At 29.2% G+C, this 20,611-nt stretch overlaps 1 protein-coding gene across 1 annotated transcript in view; it reads right to left on the bottom strand.

The window, feature by feature from the left end:
• Positions 1–20,611, bottom strand: part of LOC129958844 (syntaxin-binding protein 5-like) — a 112,600-nt gene that overhangs the window by 74,005 nt on the left and 17,984 nt on the right. Inside the window, exons 3-10 of the mRNA XM_056071566.1 lie at positions 19,703–19,784; positions 19,527–19,627; positions 16,890–17,024; positions 13,696–13,759; positions 9,276–9,359; positions 8,909–9,032; positions 6,501–6,576; positions 1,693–1,847 (exon numbers count right to left, since the gene is read on the bottom strand). Coding sequence (XP_055927541.1) covers positions 1,693–1,847; positions 6,501–6,576; positions 8,909–9,032; positions 9,276–9,359; positions 13,696–13,759; positions 16,890–17,024; positions 19,527–19,627; positions 19,703–19,784 — 821 coding nt within the window. The remainder of the gene's footprint in view (positions 1–1,692; positions 1,848–6,500; positions 6,577–8,908; positions 9,033–9,275; positions 9,360–13,695; positions 13,760–16,889; positions 17,025–19,526; positions 19,628–19,702; positions 19,785–20,611) is intronic.

Raw genomic sequence — 20,611 nt, 5'->3', positions numbered from 1 at the left:
ATGTAGGCTGAAACGATTTTTAGAGAGGAATAATTACTAATTTTAATATTAATTGCCATTGCGTCCATTCCTTGCAATTCAGGAGTGGGGAGGACATGATAATTTACAGTTGATTTTACATAAATAGAAGTGCCTCCGAAAATGCGTCGCGAATGGCTACCAATATCAGATCTGTCATCTTTATAGATTCGATAATCAGCAATAAGAAATGCGAAATTTAACAATAGCTCATTCTCTAGGATTAAGAACACATCAAAACTTTGCTCTATAAGAAAGTCATGTATCTCGGCAATCTTATTACTCAAGCTATTCGTGTTCCAACTTTAAAAGAATGCAAATTTATAACAAAGAAATAACTGAATGTTAATGTGAGGGGTTGTTTTCTTGATTACGTAAAATGACTTATTGCTCGAAGAGAAAGTAAGCCATATCAACACTGTGGGATGCAACACGAATTGCTGGCAGTGCAATTTAAATACTTTAAAGAAAAGAAATGAAATTGTTTATTTCCTCATAAGCATAGCTAAGCCTGAAAAAAATGTATGTAAAAATTTAGGAATTATTAACATCCCCTGAAAACGACTTTTTTGGAAGACCAACAGATTTGGGTGTGCCTCGCTGATAAATTAAAATGATTGTTTGCCAATCATTACATTAGAAAATGACAATGTCGGTCGATTTTCCGATAGATTTTCGGAGGATACTACCCAAATTGATCTGCTGCTGCGGTGGAAATTCTGGAAGTTACGGATGGTGTGATTTCATGCAAACTGCTTATGGAAATGGGGGCTGTCTCTAATTATCTCTAGATGCAATAAAGGTTGAGGAACAAATACATATATGTAAAAGATAACCTGCTGTATTTGAATCTCAGGGAACTACGAGAACAATAGCTGTTCTAATATCCAAGCAGCATTCATAGGCATAAAAGACAATGATGATGCAATTATATAATCAGTACAATAAAAATAAAATTATTCTAAATCATCTAAATAGAAAAAAAGTAATTTACAAAAATCATAGATATAACTGTTTTATGATTTGACCTTTTCGAATTTTCAGGGGTAAGTAATAAGAAAGTCCTTCCCTCAGAAGTGGGAACTTTTTGGTTCTCAGTTCCTGAAGGCCTAAAGAATATTTGACCAAAGTTTAAAAAAATATGTAAATTTTCCCTACTATTTGCCATTTTCTGGTGTGCCATTTCCTGGATCTGTGTACAAATTCAGAAACAATGGGGTTTGATCTCATTTACACAGTATTTAAATACTCTGTCTGTATTTTGTCAAAAAACATACATATTTTCATAATTATTTCTTATTTCAACAATTTACGGTTACTGTATTACCGTTAAATTAAGCAAGTCTAGAGCACTCAAGAAGAAATAATAAAGAAATGAAAGATTTTACTGATGTTGTTTTCCTTATAATTAAACCATGTATAATTCCAATATTGTCCATCAGTAAATATGAGTAATTTCAAATTTAACTCAATATATATCAATATTAAGAATCAAACTAATTATAATCATAAACGAAACTCAGTCACATTTGTCAAAATACATTAACTAAAATGAAAGCTATCTATCAAATAGAATTCATTAATTATTTCAAAAACTTCATTACAAAATTAAGAGCAAGGTTAAGAACCTGTATCATCAATTGACAGATTATATATAAATATATATATTCTTACCACTTGGCCAAGGCGTTTCACATAATGTAATGAAGTCAATAATGCTATGTTCCATTTCTAAGACAGTAGTTGTTTTCCCATGAAGTACAGTAACACAAGGATTTTGTTTCTTCTTTTCAACTGACATTCCACCCACAAATGCTATGAAAGAATCACTAAAATAAAAATAAAATGCTTTGTAATTCTAGTTTAGTCTAGTTTAATTAAATGTTAGGAGAATTTTACTCCTGCTAAAATGATATACTGATAGTTCTTGAAATTAATGTGTTTTGAACATCTTAATAATTATATGAATTATTATACATGATTGTTATTCTAAAATTTGATATACTATCTTTCTTTTAGCGTCTATCTTTTAAAGATTATTTCAAGTTATCTTTGAATAAAATTCAATCACGAAAGGAATTAAATGAGTTTTTTCAACATTTAGTATAAATTACAGTTTTACATAGTATAATATCCTGATAGAGCAAATCATAATTATATTTAGATTTTATATTTCGGTCATAAAAGCATTAATTATATCAAAATTTTAAAGTTAACTCAAATGACGATGAAAAGGAATTAATAAAAAAATCTAAGTAAAAAAGTATTCATTTAAAAAGGAAAAATCTATTTTTTATAGCATTAATTCGAAAAAAAATGTCTAAAGCATTTAAAAAGAAGGCAGTTGAAACAGCCAAGTTAAAAATTCATATTTAAAATATTTTTGAAATATTGCCTGTCATATATATGTAATACTTAAATGTTAAAAGGATAAAACAAATTAATAATTCTTATTTTTAAGAAATAACTGTCTTTTGAAAAAAAGGAAAATAGTTATACACTAACTAATTGGAGAGTTAAATAAGTTTATTCGTTATTTCTGTAGACAGACAACCATCTCTCGGTCTTTCTCCTTGTAAAGATTTGGATAGATCAAGTCCCTCCCCTTCCGTAGGGCGAACTCTCATGCCATTCCTGATTTTTTTTAAAAATCATGTATAAATTAAGGCTAAAGCACCAGCAAAATAAAAGTACAATAGCAGAAAAGTTTCGTCGATCAAATCATCCAATGAGTGAGTTCAAAAGACCAGTATTGGTTTTTTTTGTTTTTTTTCTCCTTAAACACAAAAATTTTACACATACGCCATCATGCAATATTCAATTATGGTTTATCACAATTTTATTTCAATACAACTTACAATTCATAGTGTCATACTTTAACATAATTAATCTGATGCATTCATTAATAATTTTCTTTATTCTTCTACAACAGTAATTCACAACCTATGGTACACACACTGTCAGAATATGAAGTGACAGTAAAGGTATACAAAAGTAATTTTGGTAATGGTGGAAAATACAAAATAAGAAATTAAAGCAAATATATATATATATATATATATATATATATATATATACTAGCCGCCTTTGGCGACCAGCCGGTTCGCCAATCTTAATGTTCGTTTAAATTTTAATAATTAAATAGGTTTAACCGGAGTTTAACCCCCTTCTTCGCCAAGTTGCGATAACGCACCAAAGCTGGCAATCTTTATTATGCACTATAATTGAACATCTGCTTCTTTGCTTTTGAACATTTCGCAAGGCCGTTGTTTGCGATTTTTAAAAATTTCGCCAAGCAGGGGATAAAACTTCGGTCGTACCATTAAACATTTTACGCAATTCCAACTTTAATAGATTCTTCAGCAAAATATTTTAAAACTTCAAATTTTGATAGTCATATAATTCACTCATAATATTATAAAGGCCTTCAGTTATTGCGTGATATATATCTCTCTAATTTTCTGTTACCCCTCGTAGAAATTATGCTTTAAATTACAGTGTAAATGATTAATCTGCAATTAATATAATATTTTTTACTGAAACAAAGCATTTTTTTAATAATATGATTACTGATAATAGAGTCACTGCGCGTTTAAACTTTATGGTCACTAAAGAATATCTTTCTTAATTTATGTAATATCTCAAGAATTTGTCAACAAAAATTTCTCAGATTCATCATGAACAGATCGATTCATTAACAATGTTTAATTTTAAATGCATCAAACACTAAGAAAATAAAATGAATCGTTTAAAATAATCGGTCGAAAACAGGTTTAAAAAAATCTACTTAAAAAACGATGTACTTAAAACTATAAGCATATACAAAAAATATATAACTAACATAAATACATTTTACTTACAAAAGCATGCAACTAACCTAAAAATAATTTAAATCGTCCGTTGGTTGTCATGCCAACAATCAGAACAATGCGCATGCGTGGATTTTCTTCGCCAGTTACGTCAACGCAAATGCGTAAATTTTTCTACGCCAGTTGGGGTAACGCTATGCAGATTAGACATTTTTAATTTCCTTTATTCTGTGTTATTTTAATTCAAAAGTACTTCAGAATGAATGTGAAACATGGATTAATTAACAATGTTTAATTTTAAATGCATAAAACATTAAGAAAATAAACAGAATCGTTTGAAATAATCCGTCGAAAAATGTTAACCCTAGCCTAATTACTGTTGGGAGAAAAAAACAACTGATGCCTTACTTATTTGGCGATGGGGAAAATGGAAGATTTTTTTGGCGGAAAAGTTGGCGTTGGGAAAAATGAAAGATTTTTTTGGCGGGAAAGTCAGTTTTTAATTAATAATGGACTACCCCTAACATTTAGGGGGATGAAAAATAGATGTTGGCCGATTCTCATAGATACCGGATAAGCACAAAAAATTTCATCAAAATCGGTCAAGCCGTTACGGAGGAGTATGGCAACGAAAACTGTGACACGAGAATTTTATATATTAGATATATATATATATATATAGAGAGAGAGAGAGAGAGAGAGAAATTTTGCTTTTTCCTAATTCGTATGAGAAACAAAAGTTATCCGGGTATCCAAAGTTTTCCGGGTAGTAGTGAAAGAAAAGTAACAGGAATTTAGTGTTAAAGCATTGAAATATTTAATATCTTTCATAAGAATAGAATTTGGAGGAAGAACATATTAGTTCTAAGAGCATATTAATAACAGATATTGGAGTAAGCTATATAAAAGTTCGAACAGGTTATATACGCCTTCATTTGAACTTAATTGGTTTCCATTTGAAAAGATGATTATCACAATGAGTAATTGTTAGAAGCCATCATAATATAATGCGATATCATTTTAAAGCTGCTTTTATTTGTCATGACATGACACTAATATTATAAAAAAAATGTAAAATCAGAAATAAATCTTATAATTGCTATTAAGCGAACTCGAGTCATTTTAAACTAATCTAAGGCCTTAGCATTATTAATAAAAACTTTTCTATGTGTATGGATGGTAGGAAAAAGATATGACAGCAAAGAGTACTCAAAAATAAAAGGCCTAATAGAGACAACGGATAAAATGTTGGGTACAACGTATTCGTCAAGCGGGGCCCCATAGTTGGTAAAAATATGTTAATTGCTTTCGTAAATGTGTTGCAGGAGTAATCCAGACAAGAGTCGTAGCAAGTGGGGTCAAGGGAGGTATAAATACCTCGCGCAGTGCTCTTGGTCGGTGGTATAGAAAGAAAACATTAGAGTTGTTAATGCAATTTTTTAAAGTCCAATATGATGAAAAGGTGAAAAAATATTAATATAATCCAGTGCCATTTATCCTTACAATACTACCGGATGCAAATGTGGAAATGGGCCTTGAAGGAAAAATGACCATATATAGTGATTATGCACTAGGAGTATGCAAGGGAATTTTGTGATGTTTAGACTCTTCCTAACCATAATTGTAATTGAAAACTGATACTTCAAATTGATTATGGTTGAAACTCTAACCAGACAAATTTTCAGTGGACAATCCGCCACAAGTTTTCTATGCATTCAGATTCCTAATTATAATGAACTAATACTTGGGAACAGTAACTAATATCCAGTATTTAATGTTAATAAATATTTACCCTAAATTCAATAGCTGAATATGCTCTTATGGTTTCCACATTACCTGAGTACATTACATTGGGGAAATGCTGTTCTATATCCATTAATTTTTCATTTCTATACACAATATTAAGCAATATCAATTTCATTTCTCATCACTAGCTTGAAGAATGCCAGATAAAAACCCATTATGAAGTTGTTTTGAATTCTTACTGAAAATAGGGGATAACGAATTCTGCTAATTATAAAGAATTAATTCATGCATCAGTTCTAAAATAAACTCAACACTGATACAGATGTTTAACAAAGAATCAGTTTTATTTTGATACTTCACTTAAAACTCTCTTTCCACAACAAAGCAAAATAAAAACTAGATAATGTGTTCCATCTATCCAACCAATTTTGTGTGATTCCTTCATCACACAAAATTTCCTTAACATCTGCTTAATGGCTTCAAACTTTAATAACTGATTATCGATATCCTGTATTAACACTGCATTAATAATCTGTTATCATAGTAATTCTTACATGCATTCCATCAGTAACAAAATATGATAACATAAAATTAGTTAGCCTGATATTTTTCGACTCGCTGGGCCACTTACAATTTTGAAAAAGACTAATTTAAATTATAATGCAGTTTAAAATTATGCAATGGATTGTTTATGATGACGGTTTATGAAACTTTGAATTAATCAGAAGATGAAAGAATTGCAGTTTAGAAACTTGCAACATACATCTTTGTGAAAATCACTGAACCTTTAACATCAATACAACTTATCACAGTTTGATAGGGATGTTAAATAAAAACAGATCATTATAAGTATCTTAAGTTTCAGCTAACACAAACATTGTACAAATTAAACAAACTAAGGTGTTGAAAATTTAGATAAAACATTACCTCCCACGAGCAGTTCTCCACTCTACTTTGGTTATAGGATGGCATACCTCTGAATTTTTATCTTTTGTAGTCTTAGCTAAAAAATATTATAGATATAAAAAATAATAACTGATAGATAGAAGACAAAGGAAGAAATTTAATTCACAAGTAACATCAAAAAGGAATTAATATTGCCAAGAATCATATAAAAAGTTAATTTTAATAGCAACCCTTAGAATATGAATAAATTGTAGTATATAATATACAACAATATTTAGAAAATACTTTATTATACTATTTATCAAATCGTTGCATCAATTTCATCACAATTCATTGCAAATAGTACCTACGAAAAAATCAATAATTACCGACGAAACAAGAGTAAGATTTTGCCACATATACCAATTATAAAAATACTAATGATAAACCGCGTTGATACAATAAACAGAGAAGAAAACTTTAAGATGAAAATAAAATCTCACAGGAGATCTTCAAAAAGAGAAAAGTTTACATAGTCTTTAGAATATTCTAGTTTTGTGTCTGGAACCAAAAATAACAAAACTAATAGAGACAAATTTATATTAAGATATTAAACAACTCATATTTCAGAAGTCCGTCGTCCTCTTAAACATACATATTTATATACAGTAAACCTTCAGTAATCCGGTACTGCACCAACCCAGTCTCTCTTTCAGCTGAATGAGCGGGGAGAATTAACGAGAAAATAAGTCATTGCAAGTGGATATCAGTGACTTTGGTGAGACGTAAATAATAGACTGTAGCTCAGAATTTCAATCATATTTTGTGTTAGATATAGGGTAATTTTAAATATAATTTTGTAATATTTGTGCAATAAACATGTTTTACTACAAAAATGCGTCCTTTTTAATTTAATGCAGCTCCGCTAATCCGGTACTCCTCTTGTCTGACATCTGTCAGATTACTGACAGTCAACTGTATTTCAAATTTTTTCTTTCAATTCAATGAAGACAAAACGATTAGAATGCTGCTTTTTTAGCAAATCGCTGTACGATTTCGATATATAATAGTATTACGAATTTTTCTGAAATTTATAGCAATTATTTCTGTTTTGGAGTTAAATGAAATGAAATTAATTAAATTTCATCCTTTAGGCTATAAGAACTTTTTAAACTAAATCAATTGGTAAGACAAAGCTATAACTCCGATTAAGTGTAATTCCAATGTTTTCTTTATGAATAAAGGCAAAAACTGTCAACGTTTTTTTCTTTGTTGATTTTAACATAAGATGAATTCAATCCTGTCGCAAGAAGTAGTCAAAATATCAGACAGATTGATTCTATCCGCGGCAGCGTTCAACACAGCAAAGCTTTTAATGCTTATAATTTTTACCCTTAGCACTTTTATTTTTAGAGGAATTTATTCTTAGTTTTTCTCAGTCAATTCAGTTTATAGAAATTTTAAATAATCTACTAGCTTTTTCTCTAAAAAAAAAAACCGCTTTTTTGCTGACTAATGGGGGTGTTCAATGAATAAAAATATGCCCCGATGAGTTTATTTGAATCTACCAAATCCAATGGCAATTTGGTTTTTTTTCCCTCACACTCATAATATAAAGGCTAGAAAATCTATTTCAATCAACTACTATTTGCAAGACTGATGCATCTTATGGCAAAGTACAAGATAATCCAAATTAAACAAGAGGTGCATCTCTATATGGGAAACAACCTAGTCAATTTCATCCAAATTCCGTACACATGTTCTCTTAAAAGGTGAGTAGACTAGTTTTACATTAAAAAATAAGCACTTTATAAGTACTTTTTAAGCATCTTTAGAGAAAAAATAATAATTAGTAACTTCTACCTGATCCCCATGCTACAATAGGTAATGATTTCTTGACACCCACCCTCCCCCTGATTTCTCAAACACCTTATATTCTGAAACATGAAATGCAGATTCCTCGGTTAAAAAAAAAAAAAACAACAACCCTGGTTTGTATTGTAACAATTTTCAGAAGAGAAAAAAAACTGTCATTTTAAGGAGATATTTCTAAAAAGTGAACATCACTACAGAAGGGTTCAAAATTTGTTGGCTAAACAGAAATTCAGCCAGAACCAAAAAAAGCTTGTTACAAGCATTTTTATCGTAATAAACAGTACTGTTAAGCACAATTTTGATTGTATCTGTATAAATTATTTTTTCTTACAACTCAACGACAATTTTTGGTTTTGAAGTGCATAATTTATTTTTCGATAGCAATTAATGTGAATACTTCTTATACAAATTGCACTACATTTAAGTTTGTATATATTTTTTTCAGAATGGATAATTTCATCGAAATCGTATGCAATAATAACAAAAAAAAAAACCTTGAAAGAATAATAAGACATCTTACTATTATAAAAACTCTTTTATCATCTAAATAAAAATTTTAATTTAATCATAATTACCATGAGGATATAAAACAGATTCAGGTTTTGAAGGATATTTAATATTCCAAGTTCGAAGGCTTCCATCATTATAGCTGCACATAAACTGCCGTCCTTCATGGTGCCAAGACGCACTTCTGAGAAGCTAAAAATATAGAATAATAAATTCAGGGCTATTTATAATAGAAAAGTGTGTTATGCTAATTGTTACAGTCTTGTTAGATATTTGGTTGAAAAATTCAGTTCTGATTTTCCAAAAAGAATTTTAAAAAATGTTTTACACATAATTTTACAAAAATAAAAGTTATTCAATAACTAAAACCACAGCAAAAGATTTATAGCGCAAGTTCCAGAGAAAAAGAAATTGGGTTTGAAATAAATAATTTACCTCAGAGCACTGAAATCTGCAGTCAGCAGCTTTATTCCTGAGATCCCAGAGTACAGCAGTTCCACTCTCATAACCAATAAGCAACTATACCATATGAGAAAATTGTATTAAGCAAATTGCATTATTTTTATTAAAAGAACTTATCATTTATTTTTCATAGCAGATTTTATCTATTACAACATGCATATTATATAGAAACTGCAGTATTGAATATTAATGCAATTACTTCATGAGAAATCAACAGAAACCCCTATCATTTTTTTTCTTTCCACTTTATAAAATTATGAATACGTGGAAATATATGAATAAGTAAAACATTTAACATCAAAATCGACATTTAAACCAGCGAAAAACAGAAGCGGTGGGGGCTTCAAATAACTTCTCATCATTCATTTTACATTTATTTAAAACCAATTAAGTATTACTTTGCTTAATAAAATTTAATCTTACTTTTCATTTTTTTTATTCAGATATTGAACCTAATTTTTCTCTCATTGTTAAAAATTTCCTAGGATATTTGTAAACAAAATTTCGCAGTTTCTTTTACTGACAATCAAAGAATTCTCACTATTTCAGTCCTTTTTTATGAGACTCTTGAGATTTATTTCCAATGACATCGAATTTCGGAAAAGAATATGATTATATTGCCTGCTAGATTTTAGTATGTAGTTAGAAATACAGGTCGTAGCAATAAAATATCTAAAATTGTAGTAGCCAAACCATGGAAATACTTCAATGAGGAATATGCTCTTAACTACTTTGAATTTGATTCGAATTTAACAAACTTCCCAATATTCTGGATCTTTAGTCATACTTGTAAAACATTTCAATTACAACAAAAATGTATTAATCGAACAGGACTATAGTAATTTATAAATATATAATATTGGATAATGATAACAAATGCAAAATAATATTTGATAAAATGAAGTAACTAAATATAAAAATCCATAAAAAGTTTTCTTGATTAGTTAATTTTCTGGAAAGCGAATAATGCTTTTATAATATATAATTATACGAAAAGAATTAAAGTATCAGATGCTGTCGACGGAAGAGAAAGCACACACATATAAAAAAAATCGCATCTTCATTCTTATAAAGCCCTTACAATTCCGAAAGGAAGGAGAAAAAAAAATGTCTTCGACAACAGTACTCTGAAGAAAGTATTAGAGCTTCCATCAAGCAACTTTTGATGAAATAATTTCGCATGGATTTTTCCTTTCCCACTTCCAAGACCCGATTTTGCCGGGTATGCTTCACAGCAATATCAAACAATGGCTTTGTGTCGATTTGCAAAATGAATGAAGGTATATTCTTATAGTAATGGAGGTTACATAAAATAAATGTAGAAACTAAATTCAAACTTTTTTTTTAAATAAAAGAAACTTTTCAAATATCCAGAATAATCAGTAACATGTTTTCGATATTTCCGCCAAAAATCAATTTTTTAGCTTAGTCACTTACCTAAAAAAAAGGTTTTGTATACGGATTCCAACAATGAGCAGGAATTCAAATGTGTTCGAGTCTGAGCCGAATAAGCTGCGTCACTAACAAAAGCTTACTACTGTTCACACAAACAATACAGAATATGAAAAAATTACGATAATGGGTTATTTTAAGGTTAGAGAAAATATTTTGTTAATATACGTACAAACTTATTCTTTTATGCAATTCTTTAATGAGAAAAAATTTACATGTGAAAAATGAACAACTCAAATATTAGATTCCCCATGCATTCATTTACATATGCATAATTAAAATCAAAAACCAATGCATTTTATTCAAAACCAATTAGATCTTGAATGTGAACTCTCCATCTTCATTTTTAAGTACGTATTTCTTTTATTAAGATACCTTTATCTAAAGTCTAATCAAAATTTAGAAACACTTTAAATTATATAGTTCTTGCCTTGAAGTGAAATTGAAAAAAAAAAATTAAAGAAGGAAAAACAAATTACATTCTCCGATTGCATAATTGTAATGTTGAATGTAGAATCTGAAAAATTTAAGTATTAGTTTAATTAGAAAATCTAGTGCGTATATGAATATATATATATATATATATATATATATATATATATATATATATATATATATATATATATATACCTCATTCGCAGTCGATAATACTTCATTAGTGAAATAATTAATTGCAAAAAAAATTTACTGTCAAACAAACCGAATTTACAATTACACAATTTAATTATTCCAGTGATTAATAATAAATTCACATAATTAGGCAAAAACAAAACAATTTTTTAGTATACATATTGCAAAAGAGTGTCGACAGTAATTGCCTAAGTTTTATAAAATTTACTTTAACCATTAACCAGATTTTAGTCAGAGAATTATCATAATAAAATAAGCATAAGAGATTAGAAAAACTTACAAATCCATTGACGAGGAATTAATAATGGGATGAATAAAATAACGATTGTTTTCAAAACTATTTAGTTAATTTAGAACTAAGAGAAACAACTCTACCGCCCTGTTCATCTGCACTAGTAATAAAGAAGAATGTGTATCCGCGAGTGTGTGTGCGTGTTGACGCTCTATAAGCCAAACCGTTTGATCTACAGCTGCCAAATTTGGTACATATATACCTTGGAGGTTAGAAACGCGCACCTCGGAGATTTATTTGAAACTTTAATTAAAAATTAAACTGAATTTCGGTGTTTGCAATGATAACTTCAAAAATATTATTGCGCATATATTAATTTCACATCGTCTCAAAATTTTAAAAATTGTAAAATACTTTTTTACCTACAACATATCCAGTTCTTCTTAATAAAAGCCACCCAGCTTTAATGTTAATAAAAGCCACCCAGCCGAAATTCAAAACTGCAACAAGTATTATTTCCGGGAATCAAATTTCATTAGCTTTAAGTAATGGAAAGATTTATAGAACAAATGAACGTATATGTAAAGTAAGGCTCTGCTATTTGCATTCCACATTTGTAACACGCAAGTATAGTGCATACGTGCCTTCATGCAATGAAATCTTTCGCAATCAAAAAGCATTTCTTTAGAATTCTATATTGCAGGTACAGCATGGCAGAATATCGGTTTCAATTCATCAGTGCACGAAATTCACTTTATATATATATATATATGTTCATAAAATAAATTGTACCATTTGAAGTCTCTATTTATGAATAGTAAGATATAATAACAGGAATAGTAATTACTTATACAAAACTACTGAACAAAAGCACCAAACGAATAAAAATTAATTTTTTTTCTTCTTTTCTCTATCGGTAGGATATTAATTTTAACAATAAAATTAATATTTCTTTTAAATAATAAAGATTATATTTAATTTCGCTCATACAATGAAATTTTCCATTTTGATATTTTGTGCGCAATGGTGATTCAAACTTAGATATACTTTAAAGGAAACTTTCAATATTCGTAAAACACACACACACACACACACACACACACACACACACACACACACACACACACACACACACACACACACACACACACACACACACACACACACACACACACGCACGCACGCACGCACACGCACACGCACGCACGCACACGCACACGCACGCACGCACGCGCGCGCAAACACACATTGCGGAAGAATAAAACTTCCACCAGAAACTTTCATTCTAAATATTATGCAGTGCATCAAGTGAAATCTATTATAACATGTAGATTGTAACTTTAGTTTCAGAAAAAAAAATGGTATTTCCAACGGCCACAGAATTTATAAATTTTATAAATTTAAATATGGAAACGGTCCATTAACAGAAAATAACAAATATCTCTCGAATGTAATATTGATATATCAATTGAAATTTGTACTCGGGGCAATTTTTCCATGGGAAATCTATTTATGATATAAAAAATTAAGTTGCTATTGGAAATTTCAAAGTTTGAACAATTTTAAATATGCAGACAACCTTCTACGAAAATATTAGGCAAAGCATCTTTTAGTATTCATTGCTACTTTTAAAATGATATTTTTAGTTTTCACATAGGATGATCGATAGCAGAGTAATGCATAGTTTATTAGGTAAGTTTTACCTTTATTTTAATTTATATGCGCATTTTGTATGATTTTTTAGACGGAGAGAGCGTATCCTCCACCTTAAAAAGTTAATGTGACAGAAAAAAAACTGGAGTTATTTTTGGATCCAGAGTTAGTCAAAAGCAAGCCATAAATCTGAGACAAGGAAATTGCTACTACCCTGTGTAATTAATTGATTAATGCCAGTATCGAATTAATATTGTACAATTAATATGTTTTTGTATGCAGAAATTTACATTCTGTTAATGCCGAATCAGCTAATTATAGGCACTTCGTAATTATTTATTATCATCACAATATTATCATATCTAAAAATATAATCATGCCCTCGATAATCAGCAGTGAGAATAGAAAAATAAAATTAAGACTTACTTTATTTGGATCAACAGGATTGTCACTTAAATGCACAACAAAGCCTGGATGAGATTTTCTAGAACTGTAAATAGACTTTTTACCACCAAAAAAAGAAAAGAAAAAGTACAATGAAAAGAGACAATTCAAATTACCAATAAAGAAATATTAAAACGGCTCAAATTAAAGAATTAACAAAGCGATGAAAATAATTTTATGATAAAGGCTATATACTCCTCAAGGATGAAAGTATATCGCTGAAAAACTATTGATGAATATGAGAAGTATTTGGAAAACTACTGCAGTTTCTGATTAACCCCATTTTTTACAACATAAATTAATGTTACGGAAAATTAAACAAAAATACATGTAAAATACTGTGGCATTTATTAATTTATTTTTGGATTATGTAAAAATTATCAAAGATATAGGTAAACTGGTTGGGGGAAAAAGTATTAAATTGTCTGCTGATAGCAATATCTGAAAGAATATATAAGCAGCGAAAGTATATCCGATCTCTAAGATTCTAGAAAGAAATACAAGTTTTGTGAATACAGAATTGTTTTATTCTAGTTTGTTTTAATATTATGTCGAGTGGATTACATTTATTAGAAATTGAATAAGGTAAAATACTAGCTTTTAAGAATCCTGGTTAAAATAATACAGAAATTTCATGAAAAATTGGAAGATCGAAGGCAGTAGTTAAGAGTTTTTATATAATCCTTGTTGCATCCTTCGTATGGCACAAAACAACGAAAGAAATGTCAAAGATAATTTTTTCAAAGCAAGAGAGCCAGATCCAGAGGCTCGTCTGCAAGCAAATAATGTATTTCTTACAAAGATGAGGTGTAATTTCTTGTACCAGCCAAACAATCAGAAATTCATTGCACAGAAATCCTAATATTGTGTATAAGGAGTAGAAAGGGAAACCTCCACTTTATAACCGACATATTTATTTACGCCTAATTTTGAAACATTTCATGGTTTGGCATCAACTGGAATAATGAGGTAATTTCGAAAGGAAATAAAATTAATTTAGATGGGGCCAGATAAGCGTTATTAAAATTTACGTTTTTCTAGTATGGCCTGCATAAATAACTTACTTTTGTTTAAAATGTCAATTCGTCGAAGGATCTGTCATAGTTTAAACCACAATTGCAATCAGTGATACAACTGAAACTGTTTTTGTAGAAAACAAAATGAATTCAGTGTTATATTAGGACATCCTTACACATAGTTTATTGCCAGTTACCCCACTGTTACATCAAGAGATGGGGCATTTCAACAAAATAATGCACCTGCGCATATTTCGAGAGCTACAAAATTATGACTGAAGGCAAGCAAGGCATTGAAGAGGTAAAGACTCTTCAATGGTAATCTCAGTGTCCCAATCCTAATCCAATGGAAAGTCTTTGGTGCACTCTGGTTCAAGATGTTTATAAGAATAGGCGACCATAAAAATTACTGGAACAATACTGGCCCAGTAAAATTTCATTTGGAATAAAAGAAAATTATATGTTATACAAATAAATGTAAGAATTTTTTAATAACTCACTGTTTCATTTTAATCCTACACAGAACATAAAAAAGTTATTATTGCAGCATATCTTAAATAATTAAACAGTCTAACTTTCAAAATGCATCATAAAATAGAGACAACTAGTTTCATTCTGAACTGCAACAGACATCACAAAGATCTTGAAACACAACACTTGTTTAAATATTCCTACCTTTGCATCATATGAAAATAGAGTTGTGATTGATTGAAGATTAGGATGCCGCCCCCTGTTGCAAAATGAATAATTATATATTCATGCAATTTAATACTTCTCTCCAAATATGCATCCATACTACAATTTAATACTTCTCTCCATAAGCATATTCTTTGTAAGTAATTGAATTTTTACCCTTTTTTGTCTAAAAAAGAAAGAGCAGGAAAAATTCAAAGGAAGAATTCAAGTATATTACAAGGAAAACCATTTTCATCCAAATGTAATCACATTTGAAATGTTTGATTTACTGACTTGAAATTCTATTCATGCCCAACAAAAGGAGTGCAAAGACAAGAGTTTGAAGTTTTGAACAGCAATCACAAAAGGAATGATAGTTCTGACATTCTGTTATTTAATATGCAAGGCACATCTTTGGAAGAGGATTTCAAATCCTTCATCCTCCAATAAAGAAACTAAGGTTCTGTCACCGGATCACCATGATGTAGTTTGATAAAATCTATGTAGCACTATAAACCAATGATTAAACAAATAAATTTCATCCTATATTTACTTCTAACCATAACATTTAATTTAAAGGATAACTTTAACAAACTTTTGTCAGCAGAAAATCTGGTCTCAACAATGAGAAGAATATCGATATTTTTTATGAATAAAATTCAAATTTATTAAATTCATATATATTACTTTTCTGTTGATGGTTCTAAAAATTCTACACTTTTTTTCTGGCAGTACTTAAATGGTTACTCTATTTGTCTACTTAATTTTGACTCATTAGAACATACACTGTAAAATTGAAAGGCATCAGGAATCGAGAAATTCACCATCAAACATAAATTACATAATACATGAAATTCTAAATAAATAATGTATATGAAATAAGTAAATAGAATTAAATGGGTTCTTCATTTTTCTGCAATGAAACAGATATGGAATGCTGATTCATCAATTCAATATGCTTTTCATTTGTTACATCTAACCATCAAAGGGAATTTAAAAAAATTCGATCAGTTTCAAAGACCAAAAAAAAAAAAAAAGTATACAGAACATTGAATGTGATTTTCTATGATATATAAATAAATTTTTAAGAGTAATTAAAATATGTTTTCAAGTTAATTCATTGGGGAAAGATATGAAGAATTGCTATTACATTAAGTCTCTACAAATGGTACTTAAAGTATAAAATTCATACCTTGATAATACAATAATTTTAAAACAGAAAAACAAATTATATATATATATATATATATATATATATATATACAAGAGAAGGATAATAATAATAATAATAATAACAAATAGAAGACAGAAAACATGATTTTGAAAAACAAGAGAAGAATATAGGAGAGGACGAATAATAATAATAAGGAACAGAAGACAAAAAACATGATTATGAAAAACAAAGGCAATACAATCACGTTGAGAATGCTGAAAAACTGAACTATAAAATACACAACATGAATACTCAAAAGAAAAAAAACTTACATTTCCACAGCTTTATTCCAATTAATGACATAACCTGACAAAGTGAAAGACTCCACATTCACAATATGAACATTCCCCCTTTCTGTTCCAACGTAGAGCCATTTAGATTGAAATGGAAGGCATGTATAGGTTATCCTAAGATAGAATATAATGAATAAATTTTAAAAATATATTTCCAATAATTTGTAACATATAATTAACAATCTGGAGTAACTATACAAAAATAAATTATGCAGTAACTATACCAAAAAGTCATATAAGTCTTGACTCTCAATTATGCCTTATTGATGAAATTCAAGCAATCTTTGTCTGAAATTAATAATTCAACTTCTTGGATTACCACCTAAAAATGTCACAAATCATGTTTGATTTCTCTAGTGTTTAAGTAGGAATATAAAGAAATAGGTCGCCTAAAAATCCTATGGTGAAAAAAAAAAAACTAATAATAATTATAATAATGTGGCTATTTTTCCTAAAATGTGTTTATTCAATTCTTAAAAATCAAAATTAAAATTGTGGCTGCATTTTTTTAAAACCATATTGGTTTACAAAAAACTTTTTATTACTTTTTTTAAAAAAAAATTTAGCTATCAAATAAATGTTCTATAAAACGAGTACAAAAAGAACAGAAGATTTAGCTAACAATAATAATTCATTCACTAGTGTTGAAACTTCAAATTTTCTTCCTGGATACTGACATTTCTGGTCTGAAAATAGTTAAATGATATTATTTGAAACAAACCAATTTAAATGTTTTATTGTTTCCTGCGCATTAGAAAGATCAAAAATGTTATTCAAATTTAAAAACGGATGCTTAAAAATCAGCCCCCTATATTATATAATAATATTTTGATAGCCTTAAGAACTATCAGGTATATCGGAAACCTGATTTTTGAAATTTGGCCTGAAAATAAAAAGAATTTTCAGATTACTTCCTCTTTGGACAGCGAACTCGATAATAGTGTATCATTCTACGAACCCATTGGTGCAACTAAATTTTTTCACATAATTTTGTCTAAAAAAGAAAAATATTAAAAACCATTCCAGAGACTATAATTCGATCTTTATTATATCAGTATAGGATTCAAGTAGGTCTTCAATGCAGCAAAATTTTTCAATATAATAAAATCGATACACAGTAATTAACATATTGTCACTGTATAATCAGACAAAAATCGAGCATTATTTGTAATATACAAATCAAACTTTCCTTATTCAAGTCAAAGGCATCTTTTAAAGTGTAGGGACAAACAAATGCGGTCTTTCAAATCTAAAAATACAATTTTTATCACTTATCATAATTATTTATTAATTTCTATTTTTGAATAAGTTATTCAATAATTTTCTGTATATGTTAATATTTTTTAAAGAATATTGAACATAATTTATTACTAGATGTCAAAACTGAAATTAGATGGCCCTCCATCGTGAAGAAATCATATCCGTGTTGGAAATGCTGCGAGAACATCAGTGATAAAGTTTTAACTAGATATCTTAAAAGGACACGTACATATATTAGGAAATGGAACTGTTAAGCAATAATATTTGCGGGCAATAGAAAGAAAAGACAAAAAAAATGAAAATACTCACTGAGCCAATTAGTAATTACTTTATAACACATACCAATTTTTTTAAAAAAAAATTAAGGCTCTATAGAATACAATGCATGGTAATGTGGTTTCTAAATTAAATGTTAAAGCATTCATGTTATTTTGCATCACTATGAAAATGAATGCAATAATATTCATGTCCACGAACGTATAAATGGATACTTTACTGGCAGCATACGATCTTATGATGTGAATTATCAAATGTCCAAAAAAAGAATAATGTGAGTTGAACATACATAACTTGTCCACTAGTACTTCTATGCGCAATTTACTAATACCTTTCCCATTACAAAATTTACTCACTACACCAAATCCAATAACACAAATTGCCCACAAAAATTGATGAATTAAACCATTACTGTGTGCTGAACATGTCGTGCCAAGGATAACATGACAGAACATCATATATTTTTGTTCATTCAAACACACACTACACTTACCATACTATACCGACATGTAAACTATCTACCAGAAATATTTTAAACTGTAGATTAAACCTGGTATAATCAGGCTCCTTTTCAACTGGTCACTTCTCATGCATTGCAGAACGATGTTGCATGAGCTGCAATTCAACAAACTAGGTAGAAAAAATATATGATCCAACTGAGTATAGTGTATAATGCTACACTAACATAAATAGAAATTCTTTCTGACCAAGTATGTAGGAAAAAGTTGGTTTTTTTTTTTTTTTTTTTTTTTTTTTTAAATCTTAAATGCTTCCCATTTTTTAATCTCTCATTTATAATTAACTATAATAAATATTCTGAAAACTTTTTCCTGAACTTTCCTACTAGGTGACACAACTTGTTTAAAACTAAAATTCAATTTCATTAATCTATTAACTGATACTAAGTTCCGAAGAGTATATTATCATTGAGAACAAAAAGGCGAGCGATATTTCATAATTCTAATACATCAGGAAGTGAGGAAAAAATCGTACAAAAATTATATATTTACAATCATGAAATACGTTATTTTAAATCAATGTAAAAACACTTTAAGCAATCAAGTTTTCGGAAAAACTTACCTTTCTTTTTGAAATTTCAGCGTGTGAACAATTTCAGGTTGTTTCTGTCGAATATTCCAAAGATGCATGGTATCATCAGCACAAACTGTAACTAAGGCCCCCTATATTAAAATTTACAAACTTGTATACGATTTTTACAAATATTTTGAAATGATAGAATAAAATTAATAAGTTACCTCATTGACTAGAAACAATATCTGAAAAACTGCAGAGTCAATGTCATGTTGCACACATGCGTCCACACCAGGTCGACCAAATCTTTAATGTCCGTTAAGTAAAACAAGGTTTGGTTTTAAAGTGCAAAAGCTACTTTTGACTATGCTGCACCAAATATGATTTGAAAAAACTTATTCAAATTTTGGGCAAGACGGAAGCACAATAAAAATTAGAAAAGAACACACGAAAAAGAAGAAAAAATGCAAATGAACAAATCAGTTTCTATATCGCGCAAAAACAAGTTTGGGTGGAGACATATACCTGTACATCTTTTAGTCCCATACTATTACTACCAAACCAGTTTCGTCTAAATATGCTAAAACAATAGCACTAACACCAGAACAGTTTTCTCAAATCCTGGGTCGCTCGTGTTTTTTTTTTTTTTTTTTTTTTTAATTTTATTTTTTTTTATGAGACGCGAAAAGATCTTGAATGCACCAATGAAAACTCAATAATTTACGAAATAATGTAAGTAGAGAGGAAAAAATTGATACACGAGCTTGAAATGTCATGGGCTTTTATTGAAACAAAAAAAAAAAAGTGGAAAAAAAAAAGCCGATAACATTTTATATGATAACAAAAGCAGTAATTGGCACAACAATTGATTTTTAGCAAATACTGTGCTCTTTATAACAAATGCTCAATATGTCGGTCGTCATTCACCACAATACCTGTAGACGAGGGATAATGTAAACAGCTCTCTAAAACCCATTTGTAGGTGAGAAATTGTCGTCGGATGTTGTTTTTTAACAACTCTAATGCGATTGGACGATTGCAGTAGACTTGCAAATTCAGAAAATCCCACGAACTGCGATCTGGGGACATGAGAGGCCAAGCATGACGAAAGTGACGACTCAGCACGCGATCCT

This window comes from Argiope bruennichi, chromosome X1 (assembly GCF_947563725.1).
Source record: "Argiope bruennichi chromosome X1, qqArgBrue1.1, whole genome shotgun sequence".
NCBI lineage: Eukaryota > Metazoa > Arthropoda > Arachnida > Araneae > Araneidae > Argiope > Argiope bruennichi.
The sequence above is the reverse complement of the archived record's forward strand: the minus strand, read 5'-3'. Positions and strand labels throughout refer to the sequence as shown.